This window comes from Carcharhinus amblyrhynchos, chromosome 16 (genome assembly GCF_965287045.1).
Source record: "Carcharhinus amblyrhynchos chromosome 16, sCarAmb.v2.hapA, whole genome shotgun sequence".
Classification (NCBI taxonomy): Eukaryota; Metazoa; Chordata; class Chondrichthyes; order Carcharhiniformes; family Carcharhinidae; genus Carcharhinus; species Carcharhinus amblyrhynchos.
The window spans coordinates 44,549,061-44,567,552 of record NC_137339.1 but is presented as its reverse complement, the minus strand read 5'-3'; the positions used below and the strand labels follow the sequence as shown (position 1 = coordinate 44,567,552).

The following is an 18,492-nucleotide window of genomic DNA, read 5'->3' as shown; positions in this document are numbered from 1 at the left end:
AAATTAAGCATAAATGGGCACTGATTGGCTTGCCCTGGGATCAAGGACACCAGAAGCAGAAATCCCGCTCCCCCAGTCAGGAGCCAGAGGCTGTGCATTGTCCAGCAGTGTCACCAAGAGTGCACTGGCAGTTGCTGGCATTACACCCACCTGAGGCCCAGGATCACCATGGCACCCAGGCCACAAGTGAGTGATGGCGGAATGGGGGAGAGGTCAAGGGCAAGAGTTAGTTTTCAGTAGGCCTCCGCTTCTCAGTGCCAAGCTTTCGATCAGGTATTGATTGTCTTTGAACAAAGGAGTCTCCATGACAGCTTGCGAGCGAACATGGCAGAGTTTTTGGCTACGAGCATGGTGAGTGCACCACCTGGTGCTGGTTGAGTATCCCTGGAGGTGAGATGAGTGCCTTATGTCAGTATTGATTGCCCATTTGAGGGCCTCAACTGATTGTCCACAATCCTTCCTGCCCCAGACTTATTCAGGGCAGAGATGGAAAGGTGACATAGTCCCTAAGCGTTTCCCGCCCAATTAAATGCCACCCCCATCCCCACCCACCACCACACTCGCCTCAGGGGAGGGCATTAAATCTCATCCAAACATGGTGGAAATCTGAATTTTCTTGACCAAAAGACAGTTGAGGCTGAGTAAACTGAATATTTCAAAATAAACATTGCTAGACTTCTGGTGCGTAAGATAAAGTGAGCATATTTATTGGTTTCAAGTAAGGCTTACATTAACACTGTAATGAAGTTACTGTGAAAATCCCCTAGTCGCCACACGCTGGCACTTGGGGATGTAGATCTGCCATGACCCAACTGAATGAAGGAACAGGATTAAGAGACTGAATGGCCTACTCCTATGCTTTTATATTTTTCAACTACTAAAAGCAGCATCGTAACTCTTTGCCACCCAAAATCACACAAATGCTTCACGTCAGCAGAACCAAGCAGCTGGGACCAGACAGCTGTGTGAGCAAGGCAAGTTTGTTTTAGCCCAGACAATGCTCTTTTGCAGTGTTAATTGGTTAATCATCCTGGGTGGGGGCCCATTATTTTTACCTGATGCTATAGTCGGACATGACCTATTGTTAAACATAAATATCATTGCCACACACGGCGGAAAGCAAAACACTGTGGATGCTGGAAATCAGAAAGTAAAATAGAAAACGCTGGAAACGCTCAGAGGGTCTGGCAGCAGCTTTTGAAAGAAATAAATGTTTCAGGTCAATGACCTTTCACCCAAATTCTGGTGATTGATGTTTCTGTCTACAGTTGCTGCCTGACCCACATTTCCAGCATCTTCAGTTTTTATTATTGTCAATCAGATTTCTGGAAGATCACCAGTCACACCGCTAAGGAATGACCACCAATCTGGGGACAGCGATGGAATTAGATGGGCCCCTTTGTAATTGACAGGTCATTGGGCTGTGAATTTTCTTATACAGGAGCACATGGGTTTGGGTACAGATGAAAGTTAACATTGGGGAAATGCATCAGGAAGATGACTGAAACCTGCCAACCCCTGTACTTAACTGTAGTGCATTAGGTTACATGTGAGCAGCTTCCTTGGGAGAGGTGTGCTGTCAGTTTCACAATGTTAAATTCATAATCATTATGACATTAACATGGCTTTTGCTCTTTAACTGTGGGTCTAGGGATTTCATGGGCTTCCTGGAACTTGCTGATAAAAGCCAGATGAGAACACAGTGGCAACTGATAGTGTTGAAAACATGTCTGAGAAACAAGTTAAAAAGTGCTGAAACCTCACAGCTGCTTCCTTGCCTACTTGTGTGAAAGGCTTTGTTCATAATTCTTGTGCCGAGTAGTTACTTGGATAACTTTGGAGATTTGTATGCCTGATCTCCTGTTTAGGAGCTCAGATCTATTTGATCTGCAGAAGTGCTGCTTAGGTTGTTCTACTTTAGACTTTGGATGATGACCAAAGCGACCAGTGGCAGCAACAATAGCATCGCTGGGAACACGAAGAAGTGGAAGCTGCGATGGTGCATTACCCTCTGGAGCGCCACAGGAAAGAGGGAATCAGCAGAGAGGTGCAGATGAAAGGAAGTGATAGCAGTCACACAGGATGTACAGATAGAGGATAATCTTATTCAATGTGTCCAACCATCAGCGGCTCAGGGAGGCTCCAGGTCCTCATGTCAGATGGCGAGAGACATTAGCAGCCTGTTGGAATAAGACCTGCTGTCAGGTGGATCTAGTGGCTGTGCTTCACCAATGACTATCAAAGCCACCACTAAAGTCAACTTTTTGCCAATGTATCTTTCCAGAGATGGAGACATTTACAGGACCTTGAAGTGAGCACCTGATAAGACTGATAGACTGATGGCTTGATTGCCGAGGAGGTTTATTATGCCAACTTTGCCATGGATGATGCCAGTCAGAATAAGCAGGCACTTGGGATTGCAGCACTGGTTGGCTTCCCAAAGGTTCAGGATGTCATCAACTGCACACTAGTGGAAACAAAGCCACCCACACATCATCCTGGAATGCTTATCATGGGGTATCCGCAAAAAGATGCTCATGCATGTGTAAGAAAGACTGCTGGACAGCTGCCCTGATGCTTTTGTTCCGTGGCAGTTCCCACTCCCTCATTTCTTTGCACATCAAGGCAGGTTTACCAGCCGGCTGCTCGGAGACAATGGAAAGCTACTTAAAACATGGCTGACAACACCCATAGAAACCCAATCAATGAGTCACAGGGGTGATGCAATGAGAGCCACATAATAGCCAGATGTGTCTTTGAACAAGCCATCGACAGACTGAGGAAGTGCTAAAGCTGCTGGGACTGATCTGGAAGCATCCTTCATTACTGAGCAACCAGAATCTCCAGCAGCGACGTAGTTTGCTCCCACAGCAATATATTGCACAGAATGTGGGTTGAACATAAACCAAAGCAAGGCATTGATTTCATATGAATCTGAGGAGGAGGAGGTGGAAAATGATTTGGTCAGTGTGTCAACAATGACACACATTGCTGCTCAAGATGCTTTCGTTATTGTGACCATTAGTTAGATTCCAAAGCTCCACCCATCTGACAACCACATGCATTTTCCGCTCTCACCCCAGCTGTGCCAACCTCCATACTCTGTCAATACAAAGCAGTTCTTAAAACACAATCCCCTCCATCCACCTCTAACATTGCTTGATGTCAATTCTTGTCTGCCCATTCATCACAAGTGAAAAGACCACTTGCCAGAAAGTGACCAGGCAGAATGAGGAAGTGGTAGAAAGAAATATTTCTGCGGCTCCAACCATAAAGCGCAAATTTATAACTCTAACATCATGCGATACGCCCATGTACATTCCCTCAGACAAATCTTTACTCGACATTTTTCGAGCACTTCAAGGTGCTGCAATCTCTGTGACTTTAGCAGAAATAGAGGCAGGTTGCTCAAATTTTTGCTGAGTGCAGAGATGCTCTTGGTTGATGTTTTTTGAGTTTTGATGATCGCGAGAGCCCTGTCAGAGAATGTTCCACTTGCAACTGTAAAGAGGCAGATTCGGTGGTCAGGAGATAAGGCAGCATGTGGGTCACTGACTGGCAGGGTGGGAAGTGGAGGCTTTTTGTGCTGGCTCTCCTCCGTCATGTCCCCTTTCACCATTTTTCTTCTTGTGCCCCTCCCGCATTCCCTCCTTGAGAGCACTTGGATGTCGCTCAGTGGAACAGTGGCCAGTCAAGCGGACTAGGCCATTGTGCCAGTGAAACAAAGGAGTAACTGCAATTGCCCATGAGATTAGCGACAGCAATGCAGTACCACGCCTGTATATTAAGTTTTGAATCAGAGCCAGAAGATAAACACAATGGTACATTCGCCAATCCTGAAATGTGTATCATCCCCAATCCTCTCCACCTGTCTTCTCCAGCCTGCTCCAGTCTCACACCAATCTGCAGCGACAATAAAAACTTGTTTTTATATACTGCATGTTGAGCTGCTGAATACACTGGCTTCTCTGCCAAAAAAATTCTTACCATTGTTAAGAAGCATGAGACTCCAGTTCCTTTTAGCAGAAGGCATCAATAACAGTCTCCGAACCCTCTGTTCCATCTCCCTGTCATCACAATACTGTCAAGACAGCCTTTGTGTGTGGACAGGTCACCAATTCCTTGGGCTACCCTGTGAGGATGCAGTAACAATCCTAGCCAGATCCAACTCGTCAGTTCAACACATCTAAAATTACTCTTGAATCTTTCCAGACTCTTCCCATGAGCTGGGTATCTTGAAAATGACCATGCTTGCAATTGGGTCACACCGATGAAGAACCCTTCTTACAGTTAAGAACATAAGAACATAAGAAATAGGAGCAGGAGTAGGCCATCTAGCCCTTCGAGCCTGCCCCGCCATTCAATAAGATCATGGCTGACCTGTTGTGGCTCAGTTCCACTTTCCCGCCCTCTCCCCATAACCCTTAATCCCCTCTCTTATCAAGAACCCATCAACCCGCTTCTTAAAAATATTTAGCGAGGTAGCCTCCACCACTTCAACGGGCAGAGAATTCCAGAGATTCACCACCCTTTGAGTGAAGAAGTTCCTCCTCAACTCCGTTCTAAACCGCCTCCCCTTTATCTTGAGGCTGTGCCCCCTAGTCCTACTGTCTTTTTTGAGCGGGAAGAGTCTCTCCACCTCTATCCTATCCATCCCATTCATCATCTTATACGTCTCAATGAGATCTCCCCTCATTCTTCTAAACTCTAACGAGTACAAGCCCAGTTTATTCAGCCTCTCCTCATAGCTGAACCCCCTCAACTCCGGTATCAGCCTAGTAAACCTCCTCTGCACTCCCTCCAGGGCCAAAATATCCTTGCGCAGGTGCGGCGCCCAAAACTGCACACAGTACTCCAGCTGCGGCCTCACCAATGCCCTATACAGCTGCAGCAAGACCTCCCTACTTTTATATTCAATCCCCCTCGCTATGAAGGCCAGCATCCCATTCGCCTTCCTGACCACCTGCTGCACCTGCAAGCTGGGTTTTTGCGACTCATGCACAAGGACCCCGAGGTCCCTCTGCACCGTCGCCTGCTGCAGTTTTTCGCCACGTAAGTAATAGTCCTTCCTACCATTCTTCCTACCAAAGTGGACCACCTCACACTTGCCAACATTAAATTCCATTTGCCAGTTCCTGGCCCATTCGCCCAGCCTATCTAGATCCTTCTGCAGACTCTCCACACCCTCCGCACAATTTGCCTTTCCCCCAATCTTGGTGTCATCAGCAAATTTCGACACCCTGCACTCGGTTCCCTCCTCCAGATCATCTATATAAATGGTAAATAGCTGAGGCCCCAGCACCGACCCCTGGGGCACCCCACTAGTCACCAACCGCCAATCCGAATAGCACCCATTGACCCCCACTCTCTGCCTCCTATTTGACAACCAATCCTCTATCCACGCTAACACCCTACCCCCAACTCCATGTCCCCTGACCTTCTGAAATGCTTGTTGTTTGATGAGTGATTAACAAATTTATTACATTGTTCAGCATGGTCCAAGTTTGGGATCCCAGCATTGTATCAGATGTGTGGGCTCCTTCACCACCTTCCACCATGCACTGGGCTGGTCACTACCTGCGCCCTATTCCTGATGGAATGCCATGTTGGCCATGCAGGAAGTGACTGATAAGCACATGTTGCCCCAGTGAAGCAGTATAGTGTCTCTAGCTCTGCCTCTAGCTGCATGGTGGCAGCAAATCTTGCACCCATCGTGTCTTCAAAAAGGTCCAGTGCCATCTCTCAATTTGCGTCATGCCTGTGGTCAATGCAGTGAGGAGGATTCACTTGGAGACACCTGATATCTTGCAATAGTTGATAAACAAAAGAAACTTTCTCCTCCAATTTTAGCCTTTGGCTCATTCTCAATTTCTGTCATCCCATGACTGACAGCCTTATTTTGAAATACTTAGGCCCTAGGTTTTAGAATTCCCTTCTTAAAGCCATCTCTCTGTCTCTTTATCCTCTTTTTTTGTCAATTCTTTTTGACAAATCCTTGAATCGCATGTTCTGATGTGTCTTTATTCCCTTGTCAGCTTCCTGTTTGAATAGGTTCCAGTAAATATCCTTGGAATGTTAAAGGTGTTGTGTAAATGTAAATTGTTGTTATGATTCTGGGCTCAGGCTATAATTTATCTAGACAAGAGGTGGTAAAAGTTGCATTTTAATTCACAGAGACAAGGAGGTTGCTTATGGTAGTACATAGCAACACTGAATCTGAGAAATTATCTGTTGTAAAAATCCCCCCAAAATGTTACTTGATAATGAATGTTTTAGATGCCTCACAGCGTTAATATTGATTGCCAAAATTTGCCAAACTAGCTCTCTAAGCAAAATGATTGCAAGGCAATACTAGACAGTGCGACTTTGCAGGTAGGAATTAGTTATTGGGACAGAATGATCTCAGCCAATATGTATTTGTTACATTATCAGGTATGTTTGCTAATCTGAATCAGGATTGTGTGGGAGTGGGGGGTGGGGCCAATACTGATTGAGTCAAAGACATGTAGCAGCTCATGTTCTAAGGATTTAGCCACTGCAGCCAAATGTTTTGATTATTTGTCTGCAAAGTTAAAGAGATCCAGGTAAGTTCTTAGCTTTGTTTTCACACAGCTTGTTATTTAGACAGTTTGTGAAGAAGGCCTTTCTACATTCCACTTTACATTTGTTACCGGCACATTCGTGCAATGGTAGCATGAATTGACTTCATGTAAAATTGGGGTTAATTTTGGGCTAAGTTCTTGCTTTCCATATACAGTGTCATAATATATATATTTACATGGTGGCTAGTAGACTCAGGCATCTGTGCTTGTTTCATTTTAAATATTTTAGTCTGTATTTGAGATTAGTATTAAAGCATATACCAAGATATTGCCCAACTTGATTGTTTGAGTCTTCTTGATTATCATAGCCCTCAGCGTGGGATCAGGGGCTTAGCTTGTTCAGAACAGAATTGTTTTAAACTCTTGTATACTCTATCAATGAAGCAGACAGCTCTATACAACCCTAACCTATCTTTGATGCATCTATTTTGTGTAATGTTAAATGAAATGTGAGGATTATGAATAGATGTACACTGAGTGAGACAATTTATTGATTCAGAGCTTCAAGATGAAGGTTTGATACTTGGTTAGGTTCAGATTTGTGCTGGTTGGCTTTAGGTTTTCCTCGAGATAGTTAACCGTGTTCATGTATCTTATGGGAAATAATACTGTGAACTTGTGGAAATATCCTCGGATCTGAAACTTTTAGACATTTCACAATATCTTTATTTACACTATTCCTTCACTGGACAAAAGCAAACTAATTTTCTTAGAGAAAAATTCCACAGAATATCAGCCAAAGGTCAGCTTCCTGAGTATTCATTTGTTTTTGAGTTGCTGATAGTAACATGTTTAACTGTGTAACGACCTCTTTTATGTAGGAACAATTTATGTCACTAAAAAATTACATTTATAAACATTACATAAATGGTGTTAAATCTAATAACATGACTAGATGTCAGTAACCTCTAATAAAGAAATCAATGGCAGAAAATGTCAGTCTCTGGCACGATTTCTCATTGAGTTTGCATTGGAAATGCTTCACCACTACTGAGAGAGAAATCAGAGAACAATCTTATGTTATAGGGCAGTGAGTAAACAAAGGGCTCAAGCACTTCTGTCTGCTCAGGATAAGAAGAGGCGCTATTCGTTTTGCTGCGCTGGTGCGGCTGACATTACATCAGTGTGCTGAAGCAAATATATAAATAATTACCCTGTACATAGTCTTGCAATGTGCCCTGCGAACCCATGCTCAGTGGTAACATCACTGGGGAGGTGGTGGCTGCTGCCAGTACGACACACCAAGATATCCCAGGTCAGAGATGAATTGGGTGGGTGGGTGGGGGTGGGGGTGGGGGGGGTGGGGGGGGGGGGTGGAGGGGGGGCAGGGCAGGGGGCTGCAGGGTTGGGGTTGGCAGCAAGCACAGGAAATGGCTCTCAGTGGGGTCTCCATTCTTGATGTTAGGTCCGTTTATCAGGTGCTTAGTGTTTTTGAATGAGAAACACCCCACCCCTGGGAATCCACAGGCATGGTTTGCATGTCATGCTCCCCACATGGTGAGTCTTCCACCCATTAATTGGCCACTTAAAGTTCTCAGTGGCGCCGGGAAGTTTATCCACAGATGTAGTGTGGAGGTGGTAAGGTGGAGACCCCACCTGTGACCCATCCAGCTGTTTAAATACCTCACCACCATCAAACTCATGACAGGAGGGGGTACACGATTCCACCCTGTAGTCATGCTAAGGGACTCTGTCAGCATGGTGAATTTTGCAATTTTTGACTGTGAGGCAGGTTTATAATTTGCTGCTGTGTCAACTTCATTTGAGACTCTCCCAGACTTTGTAGTATGAGGGTTGTCAATATTCCCTCTACTTCTACCTGTGTGTTGGACAGCCTGGCTGAGAAGCCCTGAGGACTTGAACACCATCTGACTTAAAAACCAACTTTATTACCAGCTTGCTGATTATTGGACTCTATTAGGGAAAGGCTTTTAATAGTCTATCGCAGCTGCGTGCTAGGCCGCTGAAGAGAAGTCTGCTGATATTTAAATCATGAAGTAATATTAGGAAATGCTAATTTGGGTTTAGGCTTCCAGTCTGTCATGGTACATTTATATATAATAAAGAAATAAATAGACTATGTCTAAATATCACAGACAATATTCAGAAGCTATTTGAAATACTACCCTCACCAATGCAGCCAGAAGTACTTGGACCAAACGTTTTGCCTGTTGGCTTGTGAAGCATTTTAATATTAGCTCTTCATCAAAGATTAATTGTTGAGTGAGGCTGATTTCAGTCAACGTTCCTGCCCCAAACCAATCCATCTTTCTGACAATAGAATCCAAAACTATAGGAACTTTTAATTCCTGTCATGACAAAGCAATGTTGCATTGACAACTTGACTGAAGTTGTCTTTCATATTTAAGCTTCTGCTGTTTTACAAACGTGAGATATGGAAGTTTTTCACCCCATTAATCTAGGCTTAGTGACAGGGTTCAAACTAAAATATTTAATCACTGACTGAGATTTGAGTTCAACTTCAGGAAATAAATGAAACATTTGGAGAGACACTCTTTACTCTTCCTGACATTTGGAAAGATTCAAAGGTTCATTTTGCTTCAATTTGGCTAGCACTGCTGCCTCACAGCCTCACCCTGCATTGGATGACTGTTAAACTCCACACATTCTCCCTGTGTCTGCGTGGGTTTCCTCCAGGTGCACTGGTTTCCTGCCATAGTCCAAAGATGGGCAGCTTAGGTAGATTAGCCATGTTAAATTGCCCCTTAGTGTTCAAAGATGTGTTATTTCGGGGGATTAGCCATGGTAAATATATGGGATTACAGAGATAGTGCATGGGTAAGATGCTCTGTTGGAGACCCTGTGCAAACTTGATGGGCCAAAAGGCCTCCTTCTACACTGTGATGATTCTATGAATCAATAGTTTTGTACAAGCTTGAGATTGGTGTCCACTTTACTTTATTGTCCAGATGGATTTGTTTGACTCAATGCTTCTCTGTGTAAACATTCATGAGTATAGAGTGCTAAGCGACGGTGCTGGGATAGGAGTCGACTGTAGATTTTTGTAATAGACACAAATGCAATCTTCTTAGAAAAGGTAGCTGCTATGTGTGTGCTGAAATGCCTGGCCTCTCCTAACTACATTTCTCTTCTCAACACTATTTGGCTCAAATATTGAATATATAATAATACCATTGCTTGAGAGAAATCAGTTCAGAACAGCTAAAATGTGAAAGTGGTTATTGCAAGAATAGAGAGGTTCCAATACATTATTGGGATTGGAATTTACATGTATATTCCACTTAATTGCAGCTGATAATGTCCTTTACCTTTCATCCTCAACTAAAGCCCAGGACTGAAGAGCTTTGACTAGTTATGTTGTCACAGACAAGATGTAGGTTATGCTTTTTCTTGTGTCCTCTTCTTCTACAAAGCAAGTGGTGAATCATGAAAGGTAGCATCCTCACCACGTTCCCAGGGAAAGCCACAATCCATATCCATATCAGAACTCCAGAGATCAATTGTACAGCCTCTCTCAAAAAAAGAAATTGCAAGAAGAATATCTGCAAAGCATATCCATAGGCATATGGATTCCTTGTTCCCACTTCTGATGACAGAGTTGGACGTTTTAATGCAAAATAACAATGCACAACAGAGAAGACTAACGTGCCCATACTGCATGGACAGAATTTAATGCCCTCTCCAATGGTGAGTTTTGTGATGGGCTGGCATTTAATTAGGAGAGAGGATGGCAGTTAGGAACCCTACTACCTTCCCGCCTCCACTTTGGTTAAGTCTGTGGTGGGAAGACCCATGGTCGACTTTCCTACCCAGCCATCAATTAATACCCAGTTTAGGGCCTCATTCCACTACTGTTGACATTAACCCAACAGTAAGTGTGGCGGGGGGAGGGGGTGCTCATGGGGGGGAGCACAACAGCAAACCTCGCATGATTGCTTGCAGACTCCTGATGGGGAAGGAGTTGGGGGAATTGGGGGGGGGTTCGTTGGTAGTTTCCTTCAATGTCAGGCACTTTGTGTCTTTTGTGACAAAGCATCAGGACAGGGAGCTCACTGAGAGCTACATGTCTTGTCCTTGCTAATGATTTCATCTCCCTCTGCAACTCCCCTCCTCCACTCACCCTTTCCCTCCTCATGATCCCGCTCTCACTTACACGTGGCCTGGGATCCAGTGGTGATCTGAAGCCCTGGGCAGGTGTCATAACACCCGGAGCCATGGCCTGTTGTTGGCCTCTGATTACCCAGAGGCAGGCAGGACTGTCACCATCTAGTCCTCGATCTTGAGATGGGCTTGCTGCTGTCCTATTAAGTGCTTCGAATGGCACTTAACTTGACTTGCTACCCTAAAAGGCAGGAAGCTCTCACCAGCTCTCCAGCCAGTAGTTGAGACGTCTGTCAGCTATATTAAATGCCACCTATAAGTTGTTGTTTAGATGTGAGCTTGCTATACATTTCATTTACTGGTGTTTATTTCTAATTCAGAAATACTTTCGATTCAGAATTGACCACAATAGATCTAATTCTGACGAAGAGTTTGAATCAGTTTTATTCCCCTCTGTTTTGGGGAAGAGCTAGAGAACGGTGAATAACAACTGCCAATAGATCACATACTTTGATGTAAATTTGTCAGTAGTTATGGGTCAGAACTTTTTTTATTGAAGCGATTAGGTCAACTGCTGGAGGCTGAAAAATGAAACACTCTTTAATATACATCTTTGAGTGATCCAGCAGTAAAGCCCTTTCAGTGTGGTTAAATTGTAAAATAGGGCCTTTAGTTGGCTTTTGCTGAATAGCGTATTGATCTACCGTAAATTACATTTATCAATCATACTTAGGGATGCCAATCTTCTAGGATTGGCATAGAGCCATCAAAAATTGAAGATAGATTTGCAGGACACTGCTGTGTGCAGCACTGGAGAAAAATCATTGAGACACTAAAAAAGTTTTCTTTTGTCATTTTCTTTGAACATTTCTCTTTGCCAGATATAAAAATATTGGAGGAAAAAAATCGGTTTGGCTGACAGTCAAACAAGGAGGTGATGACATAGTGTTATTATCACTGGGCTAGTAATCTAGAGACCCCAGGTAATGCTCTGGGGAGCCGGGTTTGAATCCCACTATGGCAGGTGAAGGAATTTGAATTTAATAAGAATCTGAAATTCAAAGTTTAATGATGACCGTGAAACCTTTGTTGATTGTTGTAAAGGCACATCCGGTTCACCCTCATTCAAACTCACTAATGTTGTTTAGGGAAGGAAGTCTGCCATCCTTTCCTGAGCTGGCCTCCATGTGACTCCAGACTGTTGGCTCCTAAATTCCCTCTGAAATGGCCTTTCAAGCCACTCCGTTCAAGAGGCAATTAGGGATGGGCAACATGTTCTAGCCTTGCCGGCAATGCCCATATCCCATGAAAGAAGAAAAAAAAGTCATTCAATTGGGTAATGAGTCTTTTTGCTTTCCAATTCGTGTAGGAAAGCAACATATCAGAAAGATGGCTGACCAATGACTGGAGCTTGGGGACAAGTCATGTGATGAAACTTCCAAGAAAATGTTTAATCACAGTTGGCAAACGTAGTGATACTTCACAGAATACTGTGGTAATTCAAATTTGTTACTGATTAAAATGTCAAGTAAGCTGTGTTTTGAATGGACTTTCTGCAGGATTTATAGAATAAAGTGCATCCAAAGGTAACACTTCACTCAGGTTTGAAATTTTCTTTTAAAGCATCACTGAGACAGAGCAGCCAAAAGTAGAGATCCCACTGCTTGTGCTTGTCAGTACAGGATGGCAAGAGTGTTTGCTTGGTGCTACCTCCCCTTTACTTAAGTCTCCAAGGCCCACAATGCTTAGGGGTTCAATCTTTTTCTTGGTCTCTGGACTGCTTCTCTGGCTGGACTCCACTGGAAACCAGAATCCCTCCTTTCACTCAATACACAGTCCTCCACAATACACTGGAAGTAGACTGAGTCACTGCTGTCTTCTTGGTCCTGCCCCAAAATGGGAAGCCAAAGAATTTTTCAGAAACTCCCAAAAGTTGAACCGTTGAATATTTTAAAAATGTTTAAGTTTTAAATCACATTCAAGTATGGGTCAGCACTGCTCCCTCACGATGTCAGAGACCCGGGTTCAATTCTGGCCTTAGGTGACTGTCTGTGTGGAGTTTGCATGTTCTCACTGTATCAGCATGGGCTTCCTCTAAGTGCTCCAGCTTCCTCCCAGAGTCCAAAGATGTGCCGGTTAGGTGGATTGGCCATGCTAAATTACCCCTTGGTGTCCAAAGATGTGTAGATTAGGAGGATTAATGGGGTAAATATATGGAGATAGGGCATGGGTAAAATGTTCTGTTGGAGGGTCAATGCAGACTTGATGGGCTCAATGGTCTCCTTCTGCACTGTCAGTTTTCTATGAAATCTTTAATTATATAAGTTGTGAACTACAACATTTTTAATAATGATTTCTGATGCTGCTCAGTCATGGGCATTTTACTGAACAATTTATTTTCCTGGAGGAAATACCTTTAAAAAATGGCTGGGGATGATGAATCTGAATGAAAACCTTTTGTTCTGCACTATTTTTGGTTGGTAGATGATGGCATGCTTTGTAAAAAAGAGTTTCATTCATGTAAAGCCTCTCCTGACCTTGGAACAAACCAAAGCACTTTATAATAATTGAAACCACTCTTGCAATGAATGAAGCATGCAGCCAATTTGCAGATAGCAAAGTTCTTGCAAACAGTAATGATTGGCTATTTTTTTAAAATGATGAATAAATATTGAGTAATAAAGATTGGTCAGGACACACTTGGCAGAACTTTGAAAAGGGCCAGAGGATCCACGTGAAAATACAGATATGGTCGTGAATGAGTCATCTGAAAAACAACACGTCTGAATGTGCAGCACTCCCTCAACACTTCACCATCGGCCTAACCTTAGATAAATGCAAAATACTGTGGATGCTGAAATCTGAAACAAAAACAGAAAAAGGTGGAAAACCTCAGCAAGTCTGACAGCATCCGTGGGGAGAGCATAGAGCTAACTTTTCCAGTCTAGTTGACCCTTCTTCAGAGCTTTGATGAAGCTAGACATGAAACGTTAGCTTTGTAAATGTGAGGTCATCCATTTTGGTAGGAATAACAGCAAAATGGACTATTATTTAAATGGTAAAAAATTGCAGCATGCTGCTGTGTAGAGGAACCTGGGTGTCCTTGTGCAGGAATCTTAAGGAGTTGGTTTGCAGATGCAGCAGGTAATTAAGAAAGCAAATGGAATTTTGTCCTTTATTGCTAGAGAGATAGAGTTTAAAAACAGCAAGATTATGTTGCAGCTGTATAAGGTGCTGGTGAGGCCACACCTGGAGTACTGTGTGCAGTTTTGGTCTCCTTATTTGGGAAAGGATATACTGGCACTGGAGGGGGTGCAGAGGAGATTGACTAGCTTGACTCCAGAGTTAAGAGGGTTGGCTTATGAGGAGAGACTGAGTAGACTGGGGCTATACTCATTGGAATTCAGAAAAATGAGGGGAGATCTTATAGAAACATATAAGTTATGAAGGGAATAGATAAGAGAGAAACAGGGAAGTTGTTTCCACTGGCGGGTGAAATTAGAACTAGGGGGCATAGCCTCAAAATAAGAGGAAGCGAATTTAAGACTGAATTGAGGAGGAACTTCTTCACACAAAGGGTTGTGAATCTGTGGAATTCCCATGCCCAGTGAAGCAGTTGAGGCTACCTCATTGAATGTTTTTAAGGCAAGGGTAGATAAATTTTTGAACAGTAAAGGAATTAAGGATTATGGTGAATGGGCGGGTAAGTGGAGCTGAGTCCACAAGAAGATCAGCCTTGATCTTACTGAATGGCGGAGCAGGCTCGAGGGGCCAGATGGCCTACTCTGCTCCTAGTTCTTATGTTCTTAAACTTGCTGGCCAGGGCTGAATTTTTGTTAGGAAGACAAGAAACAGGAGCTGGATCAGTTTTTGGCTCAGAAACAATGGCCCCCTGGTGAAAATACATATTGTCATGTCAGAAATGCCCTGAATTGATATGGAGATGATTTTCTAGCCTCACTGTGGTGGAACCTGCTGAGGGAGATGTGCCAACTCTGCCCAAAGGCCATTCAGTGGGCCCCTGAGTGCCCCAAATGTATAGGCTAGGGGATTAGCAAGTAAATATATGGACTTAGGGCCTGGGTAAGATACCCTGTTGGAGAGATGGTGCAGACTCAATGGGCGAAACGGCTTCCTTCTGTACTGTAGGGATCTATGAGTCTATGTAATCAGTGGTTTGTGCCAAAGTCTTTCATCTTGCAAGATGCATTAGTCTACAGCTGTTTGTGAGATGCCACTCATGTCTGCAGTTGATTTTTGGAAGGACCTAGGAGTGAAGGATTTCAAAGCCATAGTGAGTTTGATGGCCACTGACAGGGCATGGTGACCAAAGCTGCGAGGTATGAGCTTTTTGGCGACAAGGGCACAGATGTCAGTGCCAATCTGTGTGGAGAATCACTGCCACCTTTGGCATGGTAGCTACATCTTTGGCGGTAGATCCTGAAAGGATTTGGCCTCCATTTGCCTTTCTGCATCTTGTTCCTCTCTCATGCCCCACAATGCCTTCTTGCCTCTCAGCACTACTGGTCCAAAATCTGAGAGTCATGCCCCGCCTGCCAGTTGTAGCCTTTTAGCTGGCTGGCTGTCTTATTGTGATGACACCCTTGCCCCCTGCTCCTCTGCCCCCGTGATGTCGGTGGGCAGAGGGAGGGGGTGGGGATCACACAGTATGACTGCTTAATGTCCACGCTTCCTGTCGCCTGTGCAGCGCTTAAGGGCACCTAATTGCCTGATGTCAGGAGACTTTCTCCTTACTTGGGTGAGACTGATGACCTGGAGCAGCTTTGACTGGTTCTCCACTGTCTACCCATCTCTCCTCAACTGTTCTCAACCTAACAGCTTCTGAATCTGTCCCATGAGTATCCCATCCTTTGACTTCAGTGGGCTCAACAAGTGCAATTGACCTTGATCATCACCCTGGTGATGATAACTGGTCATGATGTGGAGATGCCGGCATTGGACTGGGGTAAACACAGTAAGAAGATTACTGGTAATCAGTAAGATGATTACTGGCACTAGGATTGGCAACGCCTGGTGCCAATATTTACAGAAATATCCCCACCTCCATTCCCATCTTTGGGGAACCCTGAAAACTCAGCCCCAGGTGTCTGGAGTGTGACTTGAATCGACAAATTCCTGACTCAAGAGGGGCGAGAATTCTGCCTTCTAAGCCTCAGCATCATGCAGCTGGCTGCTCCTGATTTATAATCTCTGCCCCTCCCAGTATTGAAAGCACTTAATATACCTTTCATGCCTCATGCAGACGCATGGTGAATCACAGGTGAAAACTCATCCCTTGGGGCATCGTATTGTTACATCAACGCATAAGTTGAAGTTTAAAGGACTTGCTCAGTCCAATTTTCAACTAGAAACATTCGTCCAGCATTTCCCACTGTTGTAAGTGTTTCAATGTTAAACTATTTGTAAAAAGCACTGGACCAGATGATTCCAAAGGTATTGGGACTGCAGGAGAAACTGCTGCCTATGGAGGGCAGCAGAGTGGGGTTGGAGGTAGGTAATTTGGAGTTACTGCTTAATTACTATTGGGATCAAAGAGTATTTATACTGCACCTCAAGAGATTATTTAAATAGCATTGAAGCTACAATTGTGCAGATTATATGCGGTGTGTGAAATGAGCAGGAATGAATACTTCTTGCCAAAGCGTACCAGAAACCATCTGATTTTTTTGGTGAATTTACTGCACTTTCCCATGTCAAAATTCGCCTCTTGAGTCTGGCTCTGTTCATGGACAAAAGAAAAATATGGTAACACTGTTTATTCAAAACTCGAATCAGCTCAAAATATCACGAGGAAGAAATTGGGATGGGAATTTCTAATCTAACTGTTGTGGTGATTTTGTCTGTTCTGGGGGCAGAAGGAACTGGGTAAGGGACAAGAAATGTAAACAGAATGACCTGTGTATGAAATAGCAGCAAAATGGTAACAACTATCAGTAACACACTTCAAAACAAAGAGTACTGATGATATCTGTCATTTGGCAGTAAGATAAATTATGTAACATGATAGAATTAGTTAAAGTGGAAATTGGCACATGTGGAACATAAACACCAGCTGAACTGGATTGAATACGGTAAATATTATTTAAATGTATGCATAACGTAGAGTTTTAATTTTATTTAGAAATGCAGCAATTTAACTCCTTGGAGACCATTCTCCCAATAATCTATGAATGAGAAGAATTTCAAATTTTATCTTGAAGTACAAGTTGCTTATAAGCCATGTGTGAAAAGCCTAGGTTATCAGGACCACAGCCGAATTCAAAAGCATTTTTGTGGCATGGATCGAAACTGCCTTCATAACCCGAAGGCAACATTGTAACACTCCTGCAAATATTGCTTCAGAATTGTGAGTCAGAGTGAATTGTGTAATGTAGTCATTGCAATGGCATTAAAAGCCAAAGGTGTGCCTGTGTATGTAAGTGTGTATCATATCCATTTTCAACTTCTACCTGGTGATGCCTTCTGCTATATCACAGCCACACTTCCTGGGCTGCGGAGCTGCTCATTAAATTTCTCTTAGTCATCCACCTAATTCCTTCTTTCATTCTCTTCTCTCTCTCTCTTGCACTCAAACCAGTCCTGTCATAGCTGTAATGCTGCATTTCCCATTGCTGTGATACGTGGGTCTTCCTCCTTGCCTTTTGTCCCCCTCCTTCCTAACTAAAGCATCGATACTCCCCCGACCCCCATGACCCCAGTTCTTTGACACCCTAGTTCTCTGACATTTCAGATCTTTTGCACAGTCTCACCATCAACCAAACCCCAGCACCCTGTCCCCAGAATGACAAATTCCATGATCCCTTCTATAGTTCTGTGAATCCTCCAGTAAAATCAACCCACTGTGATGAAAATACATGATCATTCCAATGTTATACTTCCAGAGATGCAACCTCCCCTTTCAGTATTATAAAATACCAAATATAAGTATCTCCTGTACAATCTTCCTTTGTATCCTCAGTCCTCAAAATGTAAAATGAGTAAAAATTAAGTGCAAAAATAAAGGAAGGTATGTATTAAAGGATTTGCAATCTTTCCTAATGGACAAGGTTGTAGAATTCCATCACAAAACATTCACTAAAATCCTAAAATACCATGAGGCGTTGCCCCCTAAATGCCAAAACAATTTTATTGTTTTAAAATGGTATGAACTCTAACTCACAAGGAGCAACAGCACAGCAATAATTTTTATTTATAAAGGCACTAGCCTTTCACTGAAGCATGGTAAAGATTTGACCTTGAATGGCATAAGGAAATTTTTGGGCAAATGGGTTGGTCAAAGAAGTAGGCTTTAAAAAGTATTTTAAGAGGCAACTTAAATGGGGAAAGGGAGATAGGGAGTGATTTGGGGTCTATGGTGGGTGAAATTATAGCCACTAATGATGGAGCAATTATAACCGAGATTGTCAAAATAGTAGAATTACAGAAGTATCGGTTTTTCAGAGGAATTTGAAAAAAGGATGGGAATTTTAAAATTGAAGCATTGTTAATTGAGAGACAATATAAGTTAGCGAGCATAAGGTGATAGGTGAATATGACTTGGTACCAAGTAGGACAGGGACAAATGAGATTTGATGACCTCTAGTTTATGAAGGGTAGAATGCGAGACACCAGCAGGTGCATGTTAATATAGCCAAGTCTAGAGGTAACAACAACATGGTTGAGGGTTTCATCAGCAGATAAGCTGAGGCAGGAATGGAGTTGGATGCTGTTACAAAAATGGAAATGCGCTGTTTTAGTGATAGATGAAAACACAGTTGGAATCACATCTCAGGATGAAATGTGACAT

The 18,492-nt window shown here is 43.3% G+C and overlaps 1 protein-coding gene across 4 annotated transcripts in view; it reads left to right on the top strand.

The window, feature by feature from the left end:
* Positions 1-18,492, top strand: part of quoa (quattro a) — a 170,008-nt gene that overhangs the window by 38,242 nt on the left and 113,274 nt on the right. Inside the window, exons 1-2 of one of the 4 annotated variants that reach the window (XM_080205041.1) lie at positions 6,508-6,584; positions 12,055-12,180. The exons of 1 other annotated variant lie outside the window; for it this stretch is intronic. In XM_080205041.1, coding sequence (XP_080061167.1) covers positions 12,115-12,180 — 66 coding nt within the window. In that variant the 5' untranslated portion in view covers positions 6,508-6,584; positions 12,055-12,114. Of the gene's footprint in view, positions 1-6,507; positions 6,585-7,799; positions 7,858-12,054; positions 12,181-16,114; positions 16,197-18,492 lie in introns of those variants that run through there. 2 more of the 4 variants (XM_080205042.1, XM_080205040.1) reach the window with 2 other exon arrangements.